At 45.0% G+C, this 22,682-nt stretch overlaps 1 protein-coding gene across 1 annotated transcript; it reads left to right on the plus strand.

The window, feature by feature from the left end:
* The first annotated feature begins 266 nt into the window (after positions 1-266).
* On the plus strand, positions 267-19,469 carry LOC126235646 (hemolymph lipopolysaccharide-binding protein-like). Its single transcript, XM_049944360.1, has 4 exons — positions 267-563; positions 642-798; positions 8,098-8,379; positions 19,315-19,469. The coding sequence occupies exons 1-4, from the start codon at positions 528-530 to the stop codon at positions 19,467-19,469; spliced, it is 630 nt and encodes a 209-aa protein (XP_049800317.1). The 5' UTR covers positions 267-527.
* Positions 19,470-22,682: the final 3,213 nt, after the last annotated feature.

The raw sequence follows: 22,682 nt of genomic DNA on the forward strand, positions 1-22,682 counted from the left end.
AAACGTGATACTGTGTAGCACATTTATTAGGGCAGATCAATAACGAGTTAAATTGAATATTCTGAGGATATAAGAGAGCAAGCGTATAAGCTAAGGAAAGTTCAGTCTCTAAATCCGATTGACGCTGATTTCCGCGCATTCACAACACGATATCGTGATTGCAGAATATTAACCGTACCTTAGTTTCTTCATTTTGAACACAGAAACCCGCCGCTGTTTTAGTTGCAACATATTCTCTCCCTCAAGGTGAAGCCTGCTGCCATCAATGCATTTGGACAGAAATGCTTTGTCTGGAGTTGAGTTCTGCCATGTTCATAGCATTCTTCTCATAAATTTGGCACTTGCAGTATGACACCCAATTACGTAGGCTGCGAACACACAGTACTACATAACTGCAGTACTGTGAAGGACCATCTATTTATCTGCTGATTTCTTTTCCAGTATTCGTGACGCCTGTGATTACTCTGACAATTGCAGTCGCTTCATTGTCAGTGTCTGCAGGAGAGTCGGCGCATACTTCCGAAGCAATGTCTCAGCATCCGGTAGTGAATACGACTGTTAAAGTAAGTGGTGCGGTGTGTACTATGAGGTGGCAAATCTAGATGCTTCTTTCTCATGTGATACTCTTGGTCCATTTATAGACGACCGTAACTCCCAGGACATCAAACTCCGGACACGATGCTGGCAAATCGGCGGCTTGCTTGATATACGAAATCGTTGTCACGAATCACATCACAATAAACCAATTCAATGAGGGGTCTGAGGAAGTGACACATGGGTCTCTGGAAGCGACAACAGGTGAGAGAAATTCTGTTGTTTTTGATCGTCAGTGCCCTCTGATGCATGAAATATCAATAACAATATATTTTAAGAATTCAGCTGTTATTAAATAATTCATAGATACATTTGTCTGTTGCTGTCAGAATATACAAAATATCTGAATGTAGGTTAACTCTGAGAGACGAATAGCTCCGTACAGTAATATAAATACTATTATGAGTAGGCAGGTAGTTGCGAAAGCGTCGAACGCCTATCTCGACTATTGCTGAACATGTTAAAAAATCTCCCTCCTCCTCGGATTCAAATATTCGATCTCGAGACTCCTGCAGATACGCGTAGAGCTGTCGAAATTTTTGAAATAAATTGCCTATTGCCGATAGGGACTGTAACTGAAAAATGACTTCAGTAATAAGTCAGCTACCAGGACTAAGCTGACACTTACAACACCTATTTAACTGATAGTTAAATAGCAATTTGTAATTTCTATTGTCATTAACTGGCGGCTACAAGAGTTGCAAGATTTTAATGGTGTATCATTTACATGGTATTTCCTATTACATCTATAAATAGCATAAAATCGGGATTCTTCTTGTTGGATCAGCTCCTATAACCGTCTGGCTACGGCTAAAGGACAGTGTAGAACTGACTGACGCCAACAAAAACCATTAACATACACATTACCTGACAAAAAGCGCAATATCCAGACATCATGGTCGGGTGTCAATGTAGCTTCTTAAATACCATTGGCGGTGACAAGTAAAACGGCCACCACAGTGCCTGGCAGAGTGTGGTGTGTAACGTGGCTTCAGATGTAGAGTGAAGGACAAGGACATGCTGGCTACTCTACATCCACATATATACTCCGCTAGCCAGAGGGCACAATTCGCGCCAAAGTCGTATTCACCCCCCCCCACCCCCCACCCCCTCTGTACCACTCGCAGTTCAAGGGAAAAACGATTGCCTCAACGCCTCAGTAGGAGCTCTAATATCCCTTATCTTTGAATGGTGATCATTGGGCGATTTGAAAGTTGGTGGTAATAATATGTGCTCTACATCCTCGGCGAAGATCGGATTTCGGAATTTAGTGAGCAGCCCCTTCCGTTTAGGGCGTCGTCTATCTGCAAGTGTGTCCTACTTCAAACTTTCTATCAGATTTGTAACGCTCTCGCGATTGCTGAATGTACCAATCATGAATCTTGCCGCTCTCCTTTGCACCTTCTCAATCTCTTGAATCAGACCCAACTGGTAAGGGTAGCATACGGATGAACAATACTCTAATACTGGACAAACTAACGTATTGTAAGAAATTTCCTTCGTTGAAGGAGTGCATCGCTTCAGGATTCTAACGATAAACCGCAATCCAGAGTTCGCCTTGCCCGTTACTTGTGTAATCTGATCATTCCATTTGTGATCATTTCGAATAGTCACACCCAGATACTTGACGGATGTTACAGCTGCCAAAGACTGGGCATTTATTTTGTACTCGTACATTAATTTTCGTTTTGTTATACGCAATAGGTTACACTTACTAATACTACGAGATAACTGCCAGTCATTACACCACGCATTTATTTTCTGCAGATCCTCATTGATTTGTTCACAACTTTCGTGTGATACTACTTTCCTGTAGACTACAGCATCTCCGGCAAACAGTCTAATGCCGCTGTCAATACCATCAACCAGATCGTTTATGTAAATAGTAAAAAGCAGCGGACCTTTTACGCTGCCCTGGGGCAGCCTGAAGTCACGCTTGTTTCTGTTGAAGTCACCCCATTGAGGACGACATACTGCTGTCTTTCTGTCAGAACACTTTACATCCAACCTGATATTCATCGGATAGACCGTAAGGGCGCACTTTTTGCAGCAAGCGACAGTGCGGAACTGAGTCGAACGCCTTCCGAAAATCGAGAAATACGGCATCAACCTGGGAGCCGGTATCTAGAACCTGTTGTATATCATGCAGAAAGACGGCCAGCTGTGTCTCGCACGACCGCTGTTTCCTAAAACCGTGCTGGTTTCGGCAGATGAGCTTCTCAGAGTCTAGTAAGGCCATTATGTCTGAATACAAAATATGTTCCATGATTCTACAACAAATCGATGTCAGTGAAATTGGCTGGTAATTATGTGCATCCGATTTTCTACCCTTTTTGTAGATTGCTGTGACCTGAGCCTTCTTCCAGTCCCGTGGAACTTTCCGCTGTTCCACTGACCTCTGATAGATGATGGATAAGAATGGTGCTGAGATACCGTCTGGGCCATATGCCTTCCTGGCGTCTAAGGATCTTAACTGTTTTACAATACCGGATACACTAAACACTATTTCACCATCGATCAGAGACTCGTGTGAGATAGCGTTATCAGTACCGACAGAGTTCGAAAGGGGTCTCATTGTTGGTCTCCGTTATATCGACTGGTCGAATCGCGCAACACCCAGCTTTGTGAGGCATTCGGATAAAGCCATATGTTGGACTGCATGAGGGCAGACATACTGGCCGTGAAGGTTCCCCCAGTCGACCACGTCTGACCACCACGAGGGAGGATCACAATACTCTACACAGGGCGCAAAGTAACCCATTCACGTTTGCGCCTCGCATCCGAGGACAAGTAATGGACTCACTGGAGCATTCCGCATCCTTCCACACCATCGACCAGAGACCGGCAGCAACTGGGCTAGGGAGTTACAGACCGTAGCGTAGGCTGCCGTCACTGCCACAGCACAAACGTCTCCGCTTGGAGTGATTATGAAAGGCGTCGGATTGTGGTCGGCGATGACTTGCAGTTCTGCGCTGTCCTGGTAGACCTTCGTCGGCGACCGTGGTGACGACTTGCGGAGCGGTCTCATTCTTCCAAGTTTTTGGAGAGGCACAGCGGCATTACTCCTGGCGTCATGGGGCGGGAAGCCATGGGGTATGACTTCAGGTCACGGATGGTAACTATCGAGGAAACTCTAAAAGCACAGCGGTACGTAACGTACATAAAGCGACCTCATGTGTCACCTCTCATGTGACAGTACCGTGTTGCAATTTTTCAGGAGGACAATGGTCGTCCACACTTGGCATGTATCAATATGAACTATCTACTATATGTTGCAGTAATCCCATGACCAGCAAGAACACTAGATGTGCCCTCAATGGAACGTGTGGGGTCTTCTCTGACGTAAATTCCGTTGCACCGCCGGTATCAAGAATATCAAGTACCAGATACAACATTTGTGGACCATCTTGTATCAGGTGAGGACACAACAACATTATGAAACCCTTCCCAACCGAATCAGTGCACGCATCCAGGCCTTAGGTGATTCAACATGATACTAACGAGTGAGCTCATACTGCCAAGCTCTTTATAAATGTGACTCTATTTTGTAATAATTGAAATGACCTTCGCAAACCTTGAAGTTTCAGTTCCTTTCCTCTTGTCTTTCTGAGTTCTTCATTCATTGGGTCAGGTAGTGTAGGTTCGGTTATAAACAGCTTTCTTCCAGTTGAGCGCTTTGTTTCAAACATTTCCTACTTTGCTTGATCTTATAGGACGAGTTGCAATACCTACAATACCACAGATTGTAATTCAAAGCGTTTGCTGTTCCTGTACATCCGGGATACTCACAAATTCAGCAGCACGAACTGTTTTTTGAGGCACGCACTGTCAGGGAAATACGTATGTTACATACATTTAGTGGCTGAAAATTCATACAGATGATGTAGTTTTGTTACTGGTTCAAATGGTTCAAATGGCTCTGAGCACTATGGGACTTAACTTCTGAGGTCATCAGTCCCCTAGAACTTAGAACTACTTCAACCTAACTAACATAAGTACATCACACACATCCATGCCCGAGGCAGGATTCGAACCTGCGACCGTAGCAGTCGCACGGTTCTAGACTGTAGCGCCTAGAACCGCTCGGCTACCTCGGCCGGCGTGTTTTGTTACTATGGTGTTCTGTGGTTTCACGTACCTCTCGATGCTATTGTATCCCGTGCAAGTTTCTAATCTTTTCTTGTCTCAACTCCCTATCGTCCATTTTTCACTTCCATACATGGCTACTCTTGTGTTAGCAGAAGAGCCAACACCGTGTTACGAGTGGAAGCCGAAACGCACGCGTTTTAGCTCACGCAGGCTGGCGTGAGGAGGGAAGAACCATACTGACATGAGGTCTGGAACATGACAAGGAATGAGAATTCAGAAAGCGGGCGTAATTAGTTTCATACTTAACTTTAATCCCTTAATGATGAACGTCGCTCTTGACGGTACAGGATTCACAATATTATCAGTTCAGAATATAATCTTGAAGATAGTCATTATAGTAACTGAATATGACGCCTTGCTAGGTCGTAGCAAATGACGTAGCTGAAGGCTACGCTAAACTGTCGTCTCTGCAAATGAGAGCATATGTAGACAGTGAACCATCGATACCAAAGTCGGCTGTCCAACTGGGGCGAGTGCTGGGGAGTCTCTCTAGACTAGACCTGCCGTGTGGCGGCGCTCGGTCTGCAATCACTGATAGTGGCGACACACGGGTCCGACGTATGCTAACGGACCGCGGCCGATTTAAAGGCTACCACCCAGCAAGTGTGGTGTCTGGCGGTGACACCACAGGTACACTCCACACAAATACTTTCAGAACAGATTTCCTTCCTAACACATAAATCTACATTCGATGTTAACAAATTTCTTTTCTTCAGAAACGCTTTCCCTGCCATTGCCATATGTGAGTCATGACACGTCTTGTGCACCAGATGGAAGACTTTTACGATGCCTGCGTCTCTCGAGGCTGTCAGTCCATCTGATGGAAAGTCGTCTACTCCCGGTGCCTTTTTTCGACTTAGGTCTTTCAGTGCTCTGTCAAATTCTTCTCGCAGTGTGATATCTTTCATCTCATATTCATCTACAACCTCCTCCATTTCTGTAATACTGCCAAAGGATTCATTGTGCAGGGCCTCTAGTTCAGAAGGAACTACGTGAGTACCACGCAGCTACCCATGGGTAAAAATACTGAGTGCATGGCGCCGCACTTCCGCGGTCCGCTCAGGGGGAACCAATGGTGTGCGAGGGATACATGACGTGAGTCTCTGGTGCGATCAGCGAAGAGACGCTCTCTTCTCTGCTGGCTCCCGAACCGAACAGACGCACCTCCTTCATCTCCCTGATGGCCTCCTCTCAGACGCTCTCTCCACCCTCCCCCCCGGCTTCTAGACCACTGAACTGGCGGTGTCCCCCTGGTGACGCTGTTTACTGAACTTCAATAAACGTTCCTTGTGGTTTAACCTGACTTTTTGCTTTAAAATGAAGGGAGGCCCCAACTTCGCCTGCCCGCTCCTGACCATCCTCAACACCATCTAGCCCTGTACAGACTCTCTATATGCGTCTTTCACTTTCCAGATTTACCTTCCTTGCATAGGACAGGTTTTACATCTCTGCTCTTGATATTCACACTGACATACAATTAGATTTTCATAGGACATGGACAAAATACGAGCACTACCAAAATTCTGCCATGCAACAGAGAATTCACGATTTTTAAGCACGCACCGGCGAAACGATAAACTTATTAAAGTTGCTCAAACCACAGAATTTCTCAGTCTGAACAATATAATATCTCACAAATATGTAGTGAAGCATAGTAAGGACCTTCTACTTGCAATGAAATGGACGTTTCCGAAAATAGTGGCAATTTAATATCAATGTTGTGTAGTTCATTTACCGACACAGGGGATGTAGATTTGGTGCAAGTGATTCTCTTCGTGCCCTTTACTACGAGACATTTTACATGTGTTTTCGTGAGCATCAGAAACAGCGTTTGGCATTGCCTTCACTTTCCATTATATTTTGTCCACCGTGATCAAATAAAGTTTGCTGAAGGTATTAAAGTGCCTGAACTCACGTAGAAAAGAATTCGTTCATGAAATAGTTTCGATGAGGTGAGCCTCAGCACCTCGTACAAAGTTGAGGAAATAAATAAAACAAATACAAAAATGTTCTCTTAGAAGGCTTATCATCGTCGTCTGATCAATGATAGCTCATTACCGCGATCGTGTCATTCATTTCCTTTTTTTATTATTTTGTTTTCGTAATCCACGAAAACTGTACCACCATCACTCAACATGCTCTTACATCTTGTCGCTGCCGCTAACAAGTGGCCTGGAACGTCATACATAATTTTCCATATTCCGCGACGAGAAGGGATTTCGGCACCGACCTCACAGACACTGGCCAATGCTAATCAAGACGTCGGTGCGTCGTCTGTCTCATGCATGAGAGCATAAAGTTAATGACTGTCCTGTGAATTGCTTCATATTTTTCAGAGAATCGTGAATTAACGCGTAAATTCACTCTGGATAGGTGCAGGAAAAATACGAGCAGAGCTATGCGGAGTCCTAATGGTCAGCAGCTGGTGAAGAGCTCAAGCTGACAAGGAGAACACGGAAGAGGTGTAACACGATTTTCCAGCAACTTCACTGAGTGGAAGAGGAGTCAAATTAAACGAAGACTTGTCTCGGCTTATCCGTAGATACTCGACCGTATCTGAGAAAACGACCGTCAAGGTTCTCGTTACACTTTTCCGCCGAGTGTTCGAAACCGACTGAAATTCACTTTGCGGGAACAAGTACGCAACACCAATAATATTACTGTCAAGTCACACAACGGGAATTTGACTGAAAACCATTTAAAATTTTTTTCACTCATTTATTGTTTTACACATTTATGCAGTACTCTTCTACGGATATGGGTAGATATGAAAAAATAATAAAATAATAAATTAAAGCACTAACCGCGTTTCGAACACGAGAACAAAAGCGTGTAGACGCGACGCTAGCCACTGTGCCAACGCTTCGACTAAAGAGGTTGCTTGCTGACCGGAATGTAAAGTATATCAGAAACTTTGACTGTCATTTGCTCAGAAACGATCGAGTATCTACAGATAAGCCGAGACAAGTGTTCGCTTCTTTCGACCGCTTTTCCACTGAGCGAAGTTTCTGGGATATCGGGTTACGGCACGGGGCGTGTTCTCCTCGTGAGGACGACCACCGCGGAAAGTCCCGAACTTGGTGGCAGGATCAATAATTTGAGCACTCCTTTGGTAATTGGTACTCAGAGTATTCGAAAGTGTGCTTCTTTGCCCGTCATGTAACTACAAAACAAATAGTGTCAAAATTCAAGAGAAAAGGATCGAAAGCCTTTAAAAAATTTACGAACAACGGTGTAAATTTTAGCAAGTTAGTATCGGTTGTGGAAGGCAACGTAAGAAAATTATTTAAAAGCACAAAAAGAAACGCAATAGAAAGCTCTCTTTACACACTAAAGTACTTGCTTTGTTTACAGATAAACCAAATCGTTGCCCCTGTGTCCTTAAAGAAGACTCGGAGAAGAATCGGTATGACCGGCCTGACTACGAAAAATATGTCGGAGTTGGTTCTTACAAATTGCATCAGTCACCGAGGACCTGGTCGGAGGCGAAGAGGATCTGCGAAGAAGAAGGCGCCCATCTGCTGGAAATTAACTCAAAGACAGAAGAGGAGGTCATAAAGAGGCTCATAGCCCATCATCGTCGCTTGTTTATTGGACTGCGCTACAAGAGACAAGAAGACTATTTCGACACAGTTGGTAAGTGCCACAGCATTCACAATAATGCTCCGTAGAACGTTTTCAACAGAATGCGAATCCTGAGAATTATAATTTTCGTCAGTGTGTTTCAAATGTACCGACAGGCTTCGTAGCTCGAGCTACATTTTAAGCTCCCCCAGACATTAAAAGCATAAGGAGATTCATATACCTGGATAAATGACTTACGCTTGAAAGTATGTATCCCCATTCTTTTTTTGTTCCTCTAGCAATGCCGTAATACACACATCAAAAGAACTTCTGCATCACCACGGTTCTCAGAACTCCTGAAGAGAGACGTTGACTGTGGATATTGTATCATAGACGACACAGTCCCTTTGACTGTTCAGAAATGTCACTAAACCCGCCCAAAGATGTAGACAACCAGGCATGAGCAGCGCCTATTAGACGGGGAGGAGGTGGGGGGGAGGGGGCAGGGGAGTCCGACAGACGATCAGTTCCAGTCATTCCACCAGTAAGGAGGTACACGGCTCGTGTTGTGTTCAGCCATGCCTAGACGGTCAATACCGCGGTTCGATCGCATCCGTATAGTCGCTTTGTGCCAGGAAGGGCTTTCAACAAGTGAAGTGTCCAGGCGTCTCGGGCAGAAACAAAGCGATGTTGTTCGGACAACTGTCGATGACATGCCTAGCTCAGGCGGCCCAAGGGCTACTGTTCCAGTGGATGGCCACTACCTACGGATTATGACTCGGAGGAACAAAAAAATGTTCAAATGTGTGAGAAATCTTATGAGACTTAACTGCTAAGGTCATCAAGTCCCTAATCTTACACACTACTTAACCTAAATTATCCTAAGGACAAACACACACACCCATGCCCGAGGGAGGACTCGAACCTCCGCCGGGATCAGCCGCACAGTCCATGACTACAGCGCCTTAGAGCGCTCTGCACTCGGAGGAACCCAGACAGCAACGCCACCATGTTGAATAACGCTTTTTGTGCAGACACAGGGTCGGCCAGAGTGGCCGAGCCGTTCTAGGCGCTAGAGTCTGGAACCGCGCGATCACTACGGTTTTGCAGCCACAGGACGTCGTGTTACGACTCAAACTGTGCGCAATAGGCTGCATGATGCGCAGCCACTCCCGACGTCCATGGTGAAGTCCATCTTTGCAACCACGATTCCATGCAACGCGGTTCTGATGGGCGCAACAGCATGCCGAATGGACCACTCAGGATTGGAGTAACGTTCTCTTCACCGATGAGTGTAGCATATGCCTTCAACCAGGCAATCATCGGAGACGTGTTTTGAGGTAACCCGGTCAGGCTGAAGGCCTTAGACACACTGTCCAGAGAGTGTAGCAAGACGGAACTTGGCTCTGAGCACTATGGGACTTAACTTCTGAGGTCATCAGTCTCCTAGAACTTAGAACTACTTAAACCTAACTAAGGACATCACACACATCCATGCCCGAGGCAGGATTGGAACCTGCGACCGTAGCGGTCGCGCGGTTCCAGACTGTAGCGCCTAGAACCGCTCGGCCACTCCGGCAGGCAAGATGGAGCTTCTCTGATGTTTTGGGGTGGCATTATGTGGGACCGACGTACGCCGCTGGTGGTCAAGGAACTCATGGAAGGCACCGTAACGTGAATGCCATCCTCCGACCGATAGTGCAACTATATCGGCAGCATATTGGCGAGGCATGGACGACAATTCGCGCCCAATCGTGCCCATATTGTGAATGACTTCCGTCACGATAACGACGTCGCTCGACTAGAGTGACCAGCATGTTATCCAGACATGAACCCTATTGAACATGCGTGGGATAGATTGTAAAGGGCTGTTTATGGACGACGTGACCCACCAACCACTGTGAGGGCTCTACGCCGCATCGCAGTTGAGGAGTGGAACAATCGAGACCAACAGTGCCTTGATGAGCTCGTGGACAGTATTCCCCGACGAATACAGGCATGCATCAATGCAAGAGGACGGGCTACTGAGTATTAGATGTACCGGTGTGTACAGCAATCTGGACCACCACCTCTGAAGTTATCGCTGTATGGTGGTACAACATGCAATGTGAGGTTTTCATGAGCAATAAAAAGGGCGGAAATGATGTTTATGTCGATCTATATTCCAATTTTCTGTACAGGTTCCGGAACTCCCAGAACGGAGTGATGCAAAACTTTTTTTGATGTGTGTAGCAGTCGAGTTTTCTCTCGTGTCGAATTGCAGTAATCCCGCCAACTTTCAAACTGAAATGTGAATGATATCTTTGATTCTGAATTTGCATGCACAAGCCTTTGACAAGAGAATGTCACGAAGGGGTACAAGCATTTTTGCTGCTGGAGTTCAAAATAGCAAGATAACGCTAAAACCTCCATAGCCTGGAACTGCTAGCAGGGACAGAGCGGGATCACCAACGGTCAAAGGACATTAGATGATGATGATGATAATGGTGATGATGATGATTGGTTTGTGCGGCACTCAACTGCGTGATCTCCAGCGACCGTTTAACTTCCCAATCTGTACACAGCCGAATCTAGGCACTTTCACGAGTGATGATGGAATGATAAGGACGACACAAACACCCACTCCCTGGTCAGAGAAAATCCAAAACCCGGCCGGGAATCGAACCCAGGACCCCATAAAGGCGGTCGTGTATGGACGCAGGTGCAGCTCATCTGGCCTGGTATGTTTCCATCAGACTTAAGGAGCCGCTGTGTCTCCTCCACATATGGATTTACGAGTGCTACTTAGCTGTTTATATGATCGCGGAGCTGTTTTTAAATGTTGATTTCATATGAATTCCAATTGGATTAAGTGAATTGATGCCACGACCTTCGAGCATCTTCTGCGTATCTTTATCTTTCTGTACAGAATTGTATTTCGAGACATGACCTCACTGCCACACGCAGCAAATGAACAAAATGACACTCAGATTAAAGTAGTGTACATGTAACTAGAATGCACCTGATGATGGTAACACGCTGATGAAACGCGTATTGCTGATTAGATATTAGTACGAAGCGACTGAAACAATAGAAATTATGTGATTCTTGAGTTTCTCCCGGCGTATTTGATAATCACAATATCCACGGGTGTACAGCCGGTCTACAGTGTCCAACGGGCACAATATTTCGGCGATCATACATGTCGCCATCATCAGGTGAACTGACGGACTGAGCTCCTGTTAACGTGCCGCCACGGAGATCCGTACACTATGGCTGCTCAGGGGGAACTGGGTTCGGTCGCGGCGGCGGCCGATTTAAATACCCTCCGCCCGCGGCGCGCTCACTCCGCCGTCCGCGCCCCGCGCCACGGTCGCGCGGTGGAACAGATTGCGACGGCGTCTGAGATGACGTCGGTGTGATGGCTCTGTCCGCCGTGGTCGTCACAACTATACATTTGCTCGATTTACTCTTGATTAACCCAATCGCTGGTTCCCAAGCCTTGCTAAGATTATAGCCACAGTCACGGTTTATGAGGTCGTCATTGCTGCGAATTTCGATGGCCTAACATCGCTGTCCCAGTATCTCGACGTCTGTACTAGAATCCTCGTGCGTTCATACTCCATAGCGTGATTTTCCGACAAACAATGTTCAGCGACCGCCGACTTGCTCGGATACATCAGTCGAGTGTGCCTCTGGTGTTCACGGCATCCATCCTCGACGGTACGCATCGTCTGACCAATATACAACTTGCCACATTGACACGGAATCTGGTACACGCCGGCCTTCCTCAAACCGAGGTCATCTTTGGCGCTCCCCACCAGTGCACGAATTTTATTCGGAGGACAAAACACAGTTCCGACCCGGTGTTTCTTCAAAATGCGGGCGATTTTCCCCTGTATATGAGATAAACGCAGTGCTTACCTCCTCCCTCGTGATTTCATCCATCTCCACAGGTTGTGCTGTAGTGGGTGGGCGGAGAACACGTTGAATCTGCCACTCTGAGTACCCATTTTTTCGAAATACAGTTCTCAGATGTTCCAATGTCTGGGGTAGACTCTCTGCGTCAGAGATAGTGCGCGCCCTATGTATTAGAGTTTTAAGCACCCAATTTCTCTGTGAAGGGTGGTGGCAGCTGTCGGCGTGCAAATACAGATCAGTGTGCGTTGTCCTCCGATACACCTCATGGCCTAGAGTGCCGTCAGTCCTTCTCTTGACCAAGACGTCAAGGAAAGGTAGTTTACCCTCCGTTTCAGTCTCCATAGTGAATTTGATGTTGGGGTGTATGGAGTTTAGATGTGTAAGGAAGTCAAGGAGTTTATCCATACCATGTGGCCAGATGACGAACGTGTCGTCTACGTAACGGAAAAAGCAAGTAGGTTTCCATTCGGATGACGACAGGGCTTCCTCCTCGAAGTTCTCCATGTACAAATTCGCTACCACCGGTGAGAGTGGGCTACCCATGGCGATTCCCTCCGTTTGTTCGTAGTATTCTCCATTAAAAAGAAAATACGTGGAAGTCAAGACATGCCTAAAAAGTTCAGTGGTCTTCTCGTCAAACTTCTGACTAATCAATTCTAGTGACTCTCGCAGGGGTACCCTCGTGAACAAGGAAACGACGTCAAAACTCACCATGATATCTGACTCACCCAACGTGAAGCTGTCAAGGCGTTCAACAAAATCCACGGAATTACGGATGTGATGAGGGCATTTACCCCATAAGGACTTAATATTCCCGTCAGGTATTTGGCCAACAAATATGTAGGTGCCTTGATGTTGCTGACAATGGGTCGTAATGGTACCCCCTCTTTGTGAACCTTCGGGAGTCCATATAGTCTAGGCGGTATCGGACCTTGGGGTAACAATTTCTTAGCGTCACACTCCGGTAAATCTGCGTCCTTGAGAAGCGACCTCGTCTTGTTGTCCACCTTCTTTGTAGGGTCAACGCTGAACTTCCGGTAGGAATCGTCATTTAGAAGGCTGTGCATCTTATCAGTGTAGTCCTTATGGGAGACAACAACTGTAGCATTGCCTTTGTCAGCCGGTAAGACAACAGTTTCAGAGCGCTCCCTCAGATCACGAATGGCCGCCCTCTCTTTACTAGTGATATTTGACTTCATCGGCTTGGATTTCGTCAACGCAAGACAAGTTTCACGACGTATTTCCTCAGCTGATTCAGGCGGAAGTCGAGCTGCAACCTGTTCAACAGCACTAACAATTTCTGCGACCGGAGTGAACTTGGGGGTGGGAGCGAAGTTGAGACCTTTCTGCAAAACCGAGACCGCATCATCACTTAACACCATGCCACTCAAATTGATGACAGTCTTGCCCGGAACATGCAGAGATGATTTGTCAAGGAGACGTGTGAACTCAGCTGTTTGACGTCCCGTTGCCTTCTTATGGGCGGAATCAGCTGCAACCCGGGTGACACCATCAATCCAATCCCAGGAAAAAGAAGTGAAATTACTAGCCAGTTGCAAATGTAGTTTCAGTAATTCCTGTGAGATAAACTCAAGGCTCCGGCGGGTGAATTGCACTCTCTCACGTACCAATGCGAAGCTGGCTCGTTTCTTGATTCTCTTAGCTGCCGCAGAATCGATGTGATGCATAACCTTAGCAAAATTTGGAACAACATTCTCGGAACGACATCTCTTTAGAAAGGCAAGAGTACTTAGCAAACGACATCTACGGTGGCGCAACTTTCCAAATTTCTTCATGCTGCGGTACATCTCCTCCCCGTAAAGGTGTATGATGTGATTCTTGAGTTTCTCCCGGCGTATTTGATAATCAAAATATCCACGGGTGTACTGCCGGTCTACAGTGTCCAACGGGCACAATATTTCGGCGATCATACATGTCGCCATCATCAGGTGAACTGACGGACTGAGCTCCTGTGAACGTGCCGACACGGAGATCCGAACACTATGGCTGCTCAGGGGGAACTGGGTTCGGTCGCGGCGGCGGCCGATTTACGTGGACGACAAGTTCGACATCTGGCCACATGGTATGGATAAACTCCTTGATTTCATTACACATCTGAACTCCATACACCCCAACATCAAATTCACTATGGAGACTGAAACGGAGGGTAAACTACCTTTCCTTGACGTCTTGGTCAAGAGAAGGACTGACGGCACCCTAGGCCATGGGGTGTATCGGAAGACAACGCACACTGATCTGTATTTGCACGCTGACAGCTGCCACCACCCTTCACAGAGAAATTGGGTGCTTAAAACTCTAGTACATAGGGCGCGCACTATCTGTGACGCAGAGAGTCTACCCCAGGAATTGGAACATCTGAGAACTGTATTTCGAAAAAATGGGTACTCAGAGTGGCAGATTCAACGTGCTCTCCGCCCACCCACTACAGCACAACCTGTGGAGATGGATGAAATCACGAGGGAGGAGGTAGGCACTGCGTTTATCCCATATACAGGCGCACTCTCGCGGAAAATCGCCCGCATTTTGAAGAAACACCGGGTCGGAACTGTGTTTTGTCCTCCGAATAAAATTCGTGCACTGGTGGGGAGCGCCAAAGATGACCTCGGTTTGAGGAAGGCCGGCGTGTACCAGATTCCGTGTCAATGTGGCAAGTCGTATATTGGTCAGACGATGCGTACCGCCGAGGATCGATGCCGTGAACACCAGAGGCACACTCGACTGATGTATCCGAGCAAGTCGGCGGTCGCTGAACATTGTTTGTCGGAAAATCACGCTATGGAGTATGAACGCACGAGGATTCTGGTACATACGTCGAGATACTGGTCCAGCGTTGTTAGAGAGGCCATTGAAATTCGCAGCAATGACGACCTCATAAACCGTGACTGTGGCTATAATCTTAGCAAGGATTGGGAACCAGCGATTGGGTTAATCAAGGGTAAATCGAGCAAATGTATAGTTGTGACGACCACGGCAGACAGAGCCATCACACCGACGTCATCTCAGACGCCGTCGGAATCTGTTCCACCGCGCGACTGTGGCGCGGGGCGCGGACGGCGGAGTGAGCGCGCCGCGGGCGGAGGGTATTTAAATCGGCCACCGCCGCGACCGAACCCAGTTCCCCCTGAGCAGCCATAGTGTACGGATCTCCGTGGCGGCACGTTAACAGGAGCTCAGTCCGTCAGTTCACCTGATGATGGCGACATGTATGATCGCCGAAATATTGTGCCCGTTGGACACTGTAGACCGGCAGTACACCCGTGGATATTTTGATTAACAGAAATTATGTCACGAAAATAAATAAAATATGTATACTAAACTTCGTCGTTGGTGGGACTAAAGTCAACTCAGCTTCTCCCAGCAGTCGCTCTATGTTGATCGATATATGGGTTCTGTGTGGCGGTAGAAGTTATGTGGGTAAAATGTTTCGCCATAGTCGGGGCAATGCGTCCTTTGTTGCTCTTGAAAATACCATCCGTCATTGAAACAGAAACTGAGCACCTTCCACTTTTTCTTCATAACTTCTTCATGATCTCTTATACAGTCTGCGGAAAAGGAGCTTCGGATTGCCTACCATGATCGCTTCTCGTTGTCCTTTCTGGCACGACGTCATTTTGCCTTCGCTTACCGGAAAGCTGAAGAGTTCCCCACCGATGGCCTGCACTTGAATCTCCGTAGTGCCGTGCACCAAGCCCTGGTTGTGAGGTGACACTCTTCACTCCACCAGTGAACAGGCTGTTCTCAGCTTGTCTCGACTAACGGGCAGGGATGGATCAGTAGCCTGGTGGATCGTGCTTCTCACGTGATCCACTCTTGCTGGACGCTCTCTCTACGTTCAAATACAGCCACTTCGCTGTAAAACCTCCAGCTTGCGCTACTGAGCACGCATCTTGGCAGTTGTCTTTAGAGAACTGCTTCTTACGGTAGATGTATCCAATCTGGGAAGCCGACACTGGACTCTTAGGATCCCCAGACCAGACTGTGCGAGAGACTGAGATTATAACGAGCGATAAATGGCGGAGAACGATTCTGTAGCAGTGACAAAGTTCGTGCTCTGTTCCATTTCTGTACACAGAAAGGCTCTGAACAACTGGAGTCCGAGAATCGGTGGTAGAGGAGCCCCATGGCACGTGATGAGCATTAAAATCCTCACATAGGTCTAAAGCCTGTGGAGTTCTGTGACAATGTCACTGAAAATCTTTATGTCAGTTGCGTTCTGGACAAGCAGCTAGAAGGAGCATTATGAACCCCTTTCCCGCACATACGCTCTAATAAGTCTTGTAGTCTGATACTGATGGGGAGGGGAGAGCCGTGGTATGTAACGTGTACAAATATTGCCTCTCCTCCCTTAGCTCCCTCCCCACTTGTCGTTCTCCTGTGCTGATTATAACCGCTTAGCACAGGGGCCTCAGTCAATTTAAAATGTATTTTTTGCAAACATAAAGTCTCGTCTGTGCCGGAAGCCTGACTTTCTTCTCATATGTCTTGAAGTCATTTACATTCCGCTGTAAAACAAGAGGCATCTTATAGGTGAGATATTTATGTGTTCTTTGCTTTTACATTTCAGTCGAGATGAGGATGCGAAAGAATGTAGTTCATTTGAGGGGGGTTGTTGGTTCTCTCAGGCTGATTTCAGAGCCCATAACCTCTCAAGTTTTGTCTTATTTGACCCACCATACGAGTGAAGAGTGATCTGACGGCTTCCCTTATTGTTATTGTGGACACTCCGCTCAACTTTGGTTTGAGGACCTGGAGAGATGGACTTGTAGCATGAGAAATCCGTTTGTCTATGGACTTTGTGTGTTGTGTCGGACAGTCTGCGTTGAGGAACTCCGTAGATGAAACGCTCTTTTGGGCACTTTACAGTATCTCCGTCGTCGTAGGAGAACTTTTGTGTGGCATTGTTTGAGGCAGCTCTAGCTGGGATAGTCTGCGTTGAGGAACTCCGTAGATGAAACGCTCTTTTGGGCACTTTACAGTATCTCCGTCGTCGTAGGAGAACTTTTGTGTGGCATTGTTTGAGGCAGCTCTAGCTGGGATAGTCTGCGTTGAGGAACTCCGTAGATGAAACGCTCTTTTGGCCACTGACGAAAGTGATCTTCGAAAGGATTGTTGTTTCGGAGCCATTTACATATCTTTTTTTAGAATACAAATAGAATTTTGTCGTAGTTGCTTTAGTCTCCTGAATTTTGCTTCCATTCAAGAATACATGACAATCACAGTTCCAAACACACTGGTTGCCTTTGCAGTTAACACAGAATAAAGGTGGCGAACAACAGTTCGCAGGTTCAAATACAGCTTGTACAGATTTTGCGCTAGTTGCATGTGTGATGGTTTGCCGATAGTGGTGACGTGTGAAACAGTACATTAAGTTAGCGACATATGATCTCACTTCATTACCGATGAATCCAGTCATGCCATAATGTTCCCACTCTTCTTTAAGTTTCATCACTTTAGTATGAGTGACACCTCTGCACGATAAGGCCCCCTTACCAGAATTCTGGGTATTGTGCAGTTCAGCATCAATTGGGTATTCGCATAGCGCTTTTGCTTTTTGTATCTGTTCAGGTAGATGTGCTTTAGCTGTTTCTGCCAGTAGTGTTCCATTCCTCATTCTGCCTGCTATACATTGCAATTCTTTATGTAGATAAAAACCACTTGTTTCTAGTTGTATATAACTGAGATGTGGGAGGCTCCCCTGAAGGTGTGCTCTGTAAACTGTTTCACCTCAACAGTCATCAACCCCATTTGCAAATAACTCAGCTTGAGATTCAGGTCTTTTTTTTTCTTTTTGAAAAAAAATAGAGGTTTTGCCATCCTCACGATTCAGCCCACTAAATCGCGAGCCCCAGTACTTGTATCACAAACCGCACCACCACAGTGCTGTACTGTTGTCATTAAAAGAAGCCTGCTTGTCATCTTAAATTTGTTCCAAATTGTTGTCTCTCAAAACACTGCCACGTTACATTTGTTCGAACAGATTATTGCCTCTCACAACTCTATCATTTTACGTTTTTTCTGACAGATTGTTGTATCTCACATATTGTTGTCTGCCACAACTCTATCACGTTAAGTCTGATCCAACAGACTTTTGTCTCTAACAATTCTGTCATGTTAAGTTTGTGCCAACAGACTGTTGTCTCCCACAACACTATCATGTTTAGTTTATTCCAACATATTGTTGTCTCACACCTCTCTATCATGGTAAGTTTGTTCCAACAGATTTTTGTCTCCAACAATTCTAACACATTCAGTTTGTTCCAATACATCGTCGTCTCACACAACTCTATCATGTTTAGTTAGTTGCAACAAATTGTTGTCTTTCACAACTCTGTCGCGTTAAGTTGGTTCCAACAAATTGTTGTCTCTCACAATTTTATCAAATTAAATTTGTTCCAACAGATTACTATCTCCCACAACTCTATCACCTTAAGTTAGTTGCAACAGACAGTTATCCCATACAACTTTATCAGTACAAGTCATAACATCCTTAGTGGCTCTAATACACATACATTCATAAAACGGTGTAGACGATTTAAAACTTAGGCTGTATTTTATTTCCTTTAGCTGGAATTACACTATGATGGTTTGAAATATTTCAGTGGTCAAGACTACCTTCACACGAATTTTTCAAATATTTTGTAGATTCTGAACTGCTTGAAATGTCATTTAAATGGGAGTGGGTGAGATGAATAACACCTTACTAAGGATATCACAGATACTATTATACTTAGCACTATGGAATGTTTTCATATGTGTTGATCCACAACACCTGTTGGCGTTAACTTTACTGTCTAGTCTTGTGGTACAGAGGCATTTTCAGTAATTTGTGACTTTGTCTAATCGTGAGAGCATAGCACTATATAACCTGGGGAATTGTGTAACAGATATTTGTGGACAAGCTTTAGAAAGCAATGTTGTACTAAATTTTTTCTTCACTAGAATTCAAATCAAGTTGGTAAGTGGATACTTCTAAAGAAATACAACAGAAAACACTGAATCCCAGACTCTTCATTTTAGACAGACTGCAGTTGATCAAGAGCCCTGTCGTTCACCACTGCCTAACTGCTCTTTCTTCTCTTTCGGCAGGTGAACCTGTCAGATTGACTGAGTATGGCAAATGGATCAAGAAATCAGACTACAACGACAGCAGTGACTTATGTAGCGCCATATCGCCCACAGGGGAGATTGTAAAAGTCAGCTGTAACGACATTAATGGGTTTATCTGTGAGATGCCAGCATAGAGCCGGCATCCACACCAACTGACATGTCTGCTACTGATGGGTTCTTGCATTAACAATATGTGTTGACAAGTTTGTGAAATAAATTATCTGTAATGTGTCGAAAATATTGTTACAAATATCTGTAGTAGATACTTACAGCTAGTTATAGATTTTAATGTGCCTTCTGTTGATCCTGCGTAATCTAAACAGATATTGTGAGTATCCCCACTGCGTTATATCGTTGAGTACATACTCCAGCACATGGAAGAAGGAAATGTTACTCATAGGAGCATTTAGTGATATTCAGTATTTTTAGGAAAGACATGCTACGTATTGAAGTACTTGAAAGAAAATGTGATGCTTTACATTAAAAAATCAGCTATAAAACAACTCCTACATAACGCCCTGTGGAAGTTTTAAAAAGTCAGGTCAGTAGCTTGGTCCTCTGGTATAGTAAATCGTTTCTTGATGTTATATATGCAGCTCCACTACTGAAATTTACTGATCATATAAGCAAACATAAAAACAGTCAGACATTAAATTTGATAAGGTTAATCATAATGAAACAGATGTAGGTAGTAGTATTTATCTGTAGATAGCTTTTACAAGAATATAGGACATGTGATAACCCTACAGTTTGAGAACAACAAAAACAACATAATTATTATATATGGGTTTTTATACAGGTGGAGGTGTAGTTTCAGAATGACACACGTAATCAGCCATGGCCCTCTTGTAGGAGCCATCCGTGTATTTCACTGAGCTAATTTAGGTAAACCGCGGGAAACCTGAGATGGCGAGATGAAAATTGGAACCTTTGTTCTCTTAAATAAAAATCCAGTCTGCGTAAATCAACGCTACCTGATTCAATCCACCGCTACTGTTCAATACTTTTTCCAAAGCGGTTATTTGATACTGTAAGGGCTAGTACTATACTGTTCATTCTTTTCTCATTCCCAGTCACTACATACTATATCCACACATAATTTCACACTGTAACACTACTCACACTATCAGCTGACATCAGGATTACGTTAATGATGGTTCTTACCTTGTGTACTGCCTGAGAAACAAGGTCAGCGTATCCCTGCATTGAGTGAGATGTTGAGCTCAGAAAGTGTATAAGGTGTTAGTATTACACAATGCATAGCATTGGGAGTAACGTTTTCCGGAAAATAAAAGAAAAAAGGAGAACAATCATAAGGTGAATATGTTATTATTACTTACTTGTGTTACATTTTAATCAAACTCCTACAATGTATTATGTATGTAATACTTCACTGCATAGACTTATAGATTAACAGGTACTATTTTCCTGTCTTTCTAAATAACTTTCATTCAGTAACATCTTTAATCTTCTTCGACAATTTATGACACAATTTTATCCCTTGGTAGAAAATACCATTTTGAATTTTGTGTCAATTCCTTCTTCATAAATGTCAGTTCATTGGAGATATTATTCCTTTATCGTGGACAGAGTTATTTATGAAGGACTAGCCATTTTATTTCTCATATGCATAACTGACTGGCAAATGATCTCATATAGTGTAATTAAAATATCCAGTCTTTGGAACTGATCTTTACAATGAGCTTACCTAATACTTTTAGTTATTATTCTTGTGACCATTTTCTGTAGTCTGAGAACAGTATTCATGTTTTGTGCATTTGTCCCTTGGAAGAGGACTCCAGAGTTAAGAATTCATTGTACACACACGGGGGCGACAAAGTCATGGCTTAGCGACATGCACATATACAGATAGCTGTAGTATCGCATTATAAAATGGCGGGGCATTGGTGGAGGTGCCATTTGTGCTCAACTGATTTATGCGTAAATTTTCCGACGTGATTATGGCCACACGACGGTAATAATCAGACTCTGAATGCGGAGTGGTACTTGGAGCTAGACACATGGGACATTCTGTTTCAGAAGTCGTAGTAACAATAGTGTGACAAGAAAATCGATTTTTTTAAGTATTACCTCACACCATGGAGAACGTAGTGGCTGATGGCTTTCAATTAACGTTCGCAATGAGGTGTCACTGCTGACAGTCAAGCAACACTGCGTGAAATAACCGCGGAAACCGATGTGGGACGTACGACGAACATACGTGTTAGGACAGTGAGGCAGATTTTGACGTTAATGGGCTGTGGCAGCAGAGGACGAACGAAAGCTTCTTTGCTAACAGCACGACACCGCCTGCAGCGCTTCCCCTGGCCTCATGGCCATATCGGTTCGACCCTAGACGACTGAAAAACCATGGCCTGGTCAGGTTAGTCCAGACTTCAGTTAGTAAGAGCTGATGGCAGAGTTCGAATGTGGCACAGACCCCACAAAGCGTTGGACCCAGATTATACAAGGGCACAGTGCAAGCTGATGGTGTGGGCTGTGTTTTCACGGAATGGACTGGTCCAACTGAATCGATCTTTGGGTGGAAATAGTTCGGCTACTTAGAGACGATTTGCAGCCGTTCATGGGCTTCATGTCGCCTGACAATTATGGAATTTTTGTGGATGTCAATTCGCCATGTCATCGTACTACAATTGTACACGATTGGTGCGAAGAACGCAGTTTGGGTGAATAATTGGGCCAGCCAGATGGCCGAAAATGAATACAACGAACATTTATAGGACATTATCGAGAGGTCAGTTTGTGCACAATATACTGCACATGCTGCACTTTCGTAGTTGTGGACGGCAACAGAGGCACCATGGCTCAATATTTCTGCAGAGGACTTCCAAGGACGTTAAATCCATGCAATTAGTGTTGCTGCACTACTCTGGGTCAAAGGAGATCAGTGTATGAACAGTATCTTACCAAAAGACACTGGCTGCTATGCTCTTATGACAGGAGTCGAAAGACATGCATGCTGATGACATTCAGTTTGCAAGTATCTTTCTGTCATCACATAATTTCCCTTCTAGGAATTCTGTATTAGTAAAGTAGTCTACACTGGTACCATCTACATTTAATTTAACAGTGCCATTTTCCGTTTCCAAACAGAAATTTTCGGCATATGTTTTCTCCATGTCAGATTTAACGTAATTGCATACTGTTCAATAATAAAACTTCTCTGAGGTGTAATTTATTTACTTATCAGTTTTTATAAAACAGGTAAAAGTACAAAGTATGCATCTCCATGAAAAGAAACTGTCTGCAACCATGACGGGCTGAGCTACAAGCTTCCATAACCTAGCACACCCGCAAACTCATCTGCTGGTTGCTGCCATCTGGTC

This window comes from Schistocerca nitens, chromosome 2 (assembly GCF_023898315.1).
Source record: "Schistocerca nitens isolate TAMUIC-IGC-003100 chromosome 2, iqSchNite1.1, whole genome shotgun sequence".
In the NCBI taxonomy this organism is placed as follows: domain Eukaryota; kingdom Metazoa; phylum Arthropoda; class Insecta; order Orthoptera; family Acrididae; genus Schistocerca; species Schistocerca nitens.

What these genes read in the sequence shown, in the direction of transcription:
- LOC126235646 (XM_049944360.1), top strand. Translation starts at nt 528, where the DNA reads ATGTCTCAGCATCCGGTAGTGAATACGACTGTTAAA. An exon ending in TAGTGAATACGACTGTTAAA is followed by an intron (nt 564 to 641) that starts GTAAGTGGTGCG and finishes GTCCATTTATAG; the next exon opens with ACGACCGTAACTCCCAGGAC. An exon ending in GTCTCTGGAAGCGACAACAG is followed by an intron (nt 799 to 8,097) that starts GTGAGAGAAATT and finishes CTTTGTTTACAG; the next exon opens with ATAAACCAAATCGTTGCCCC.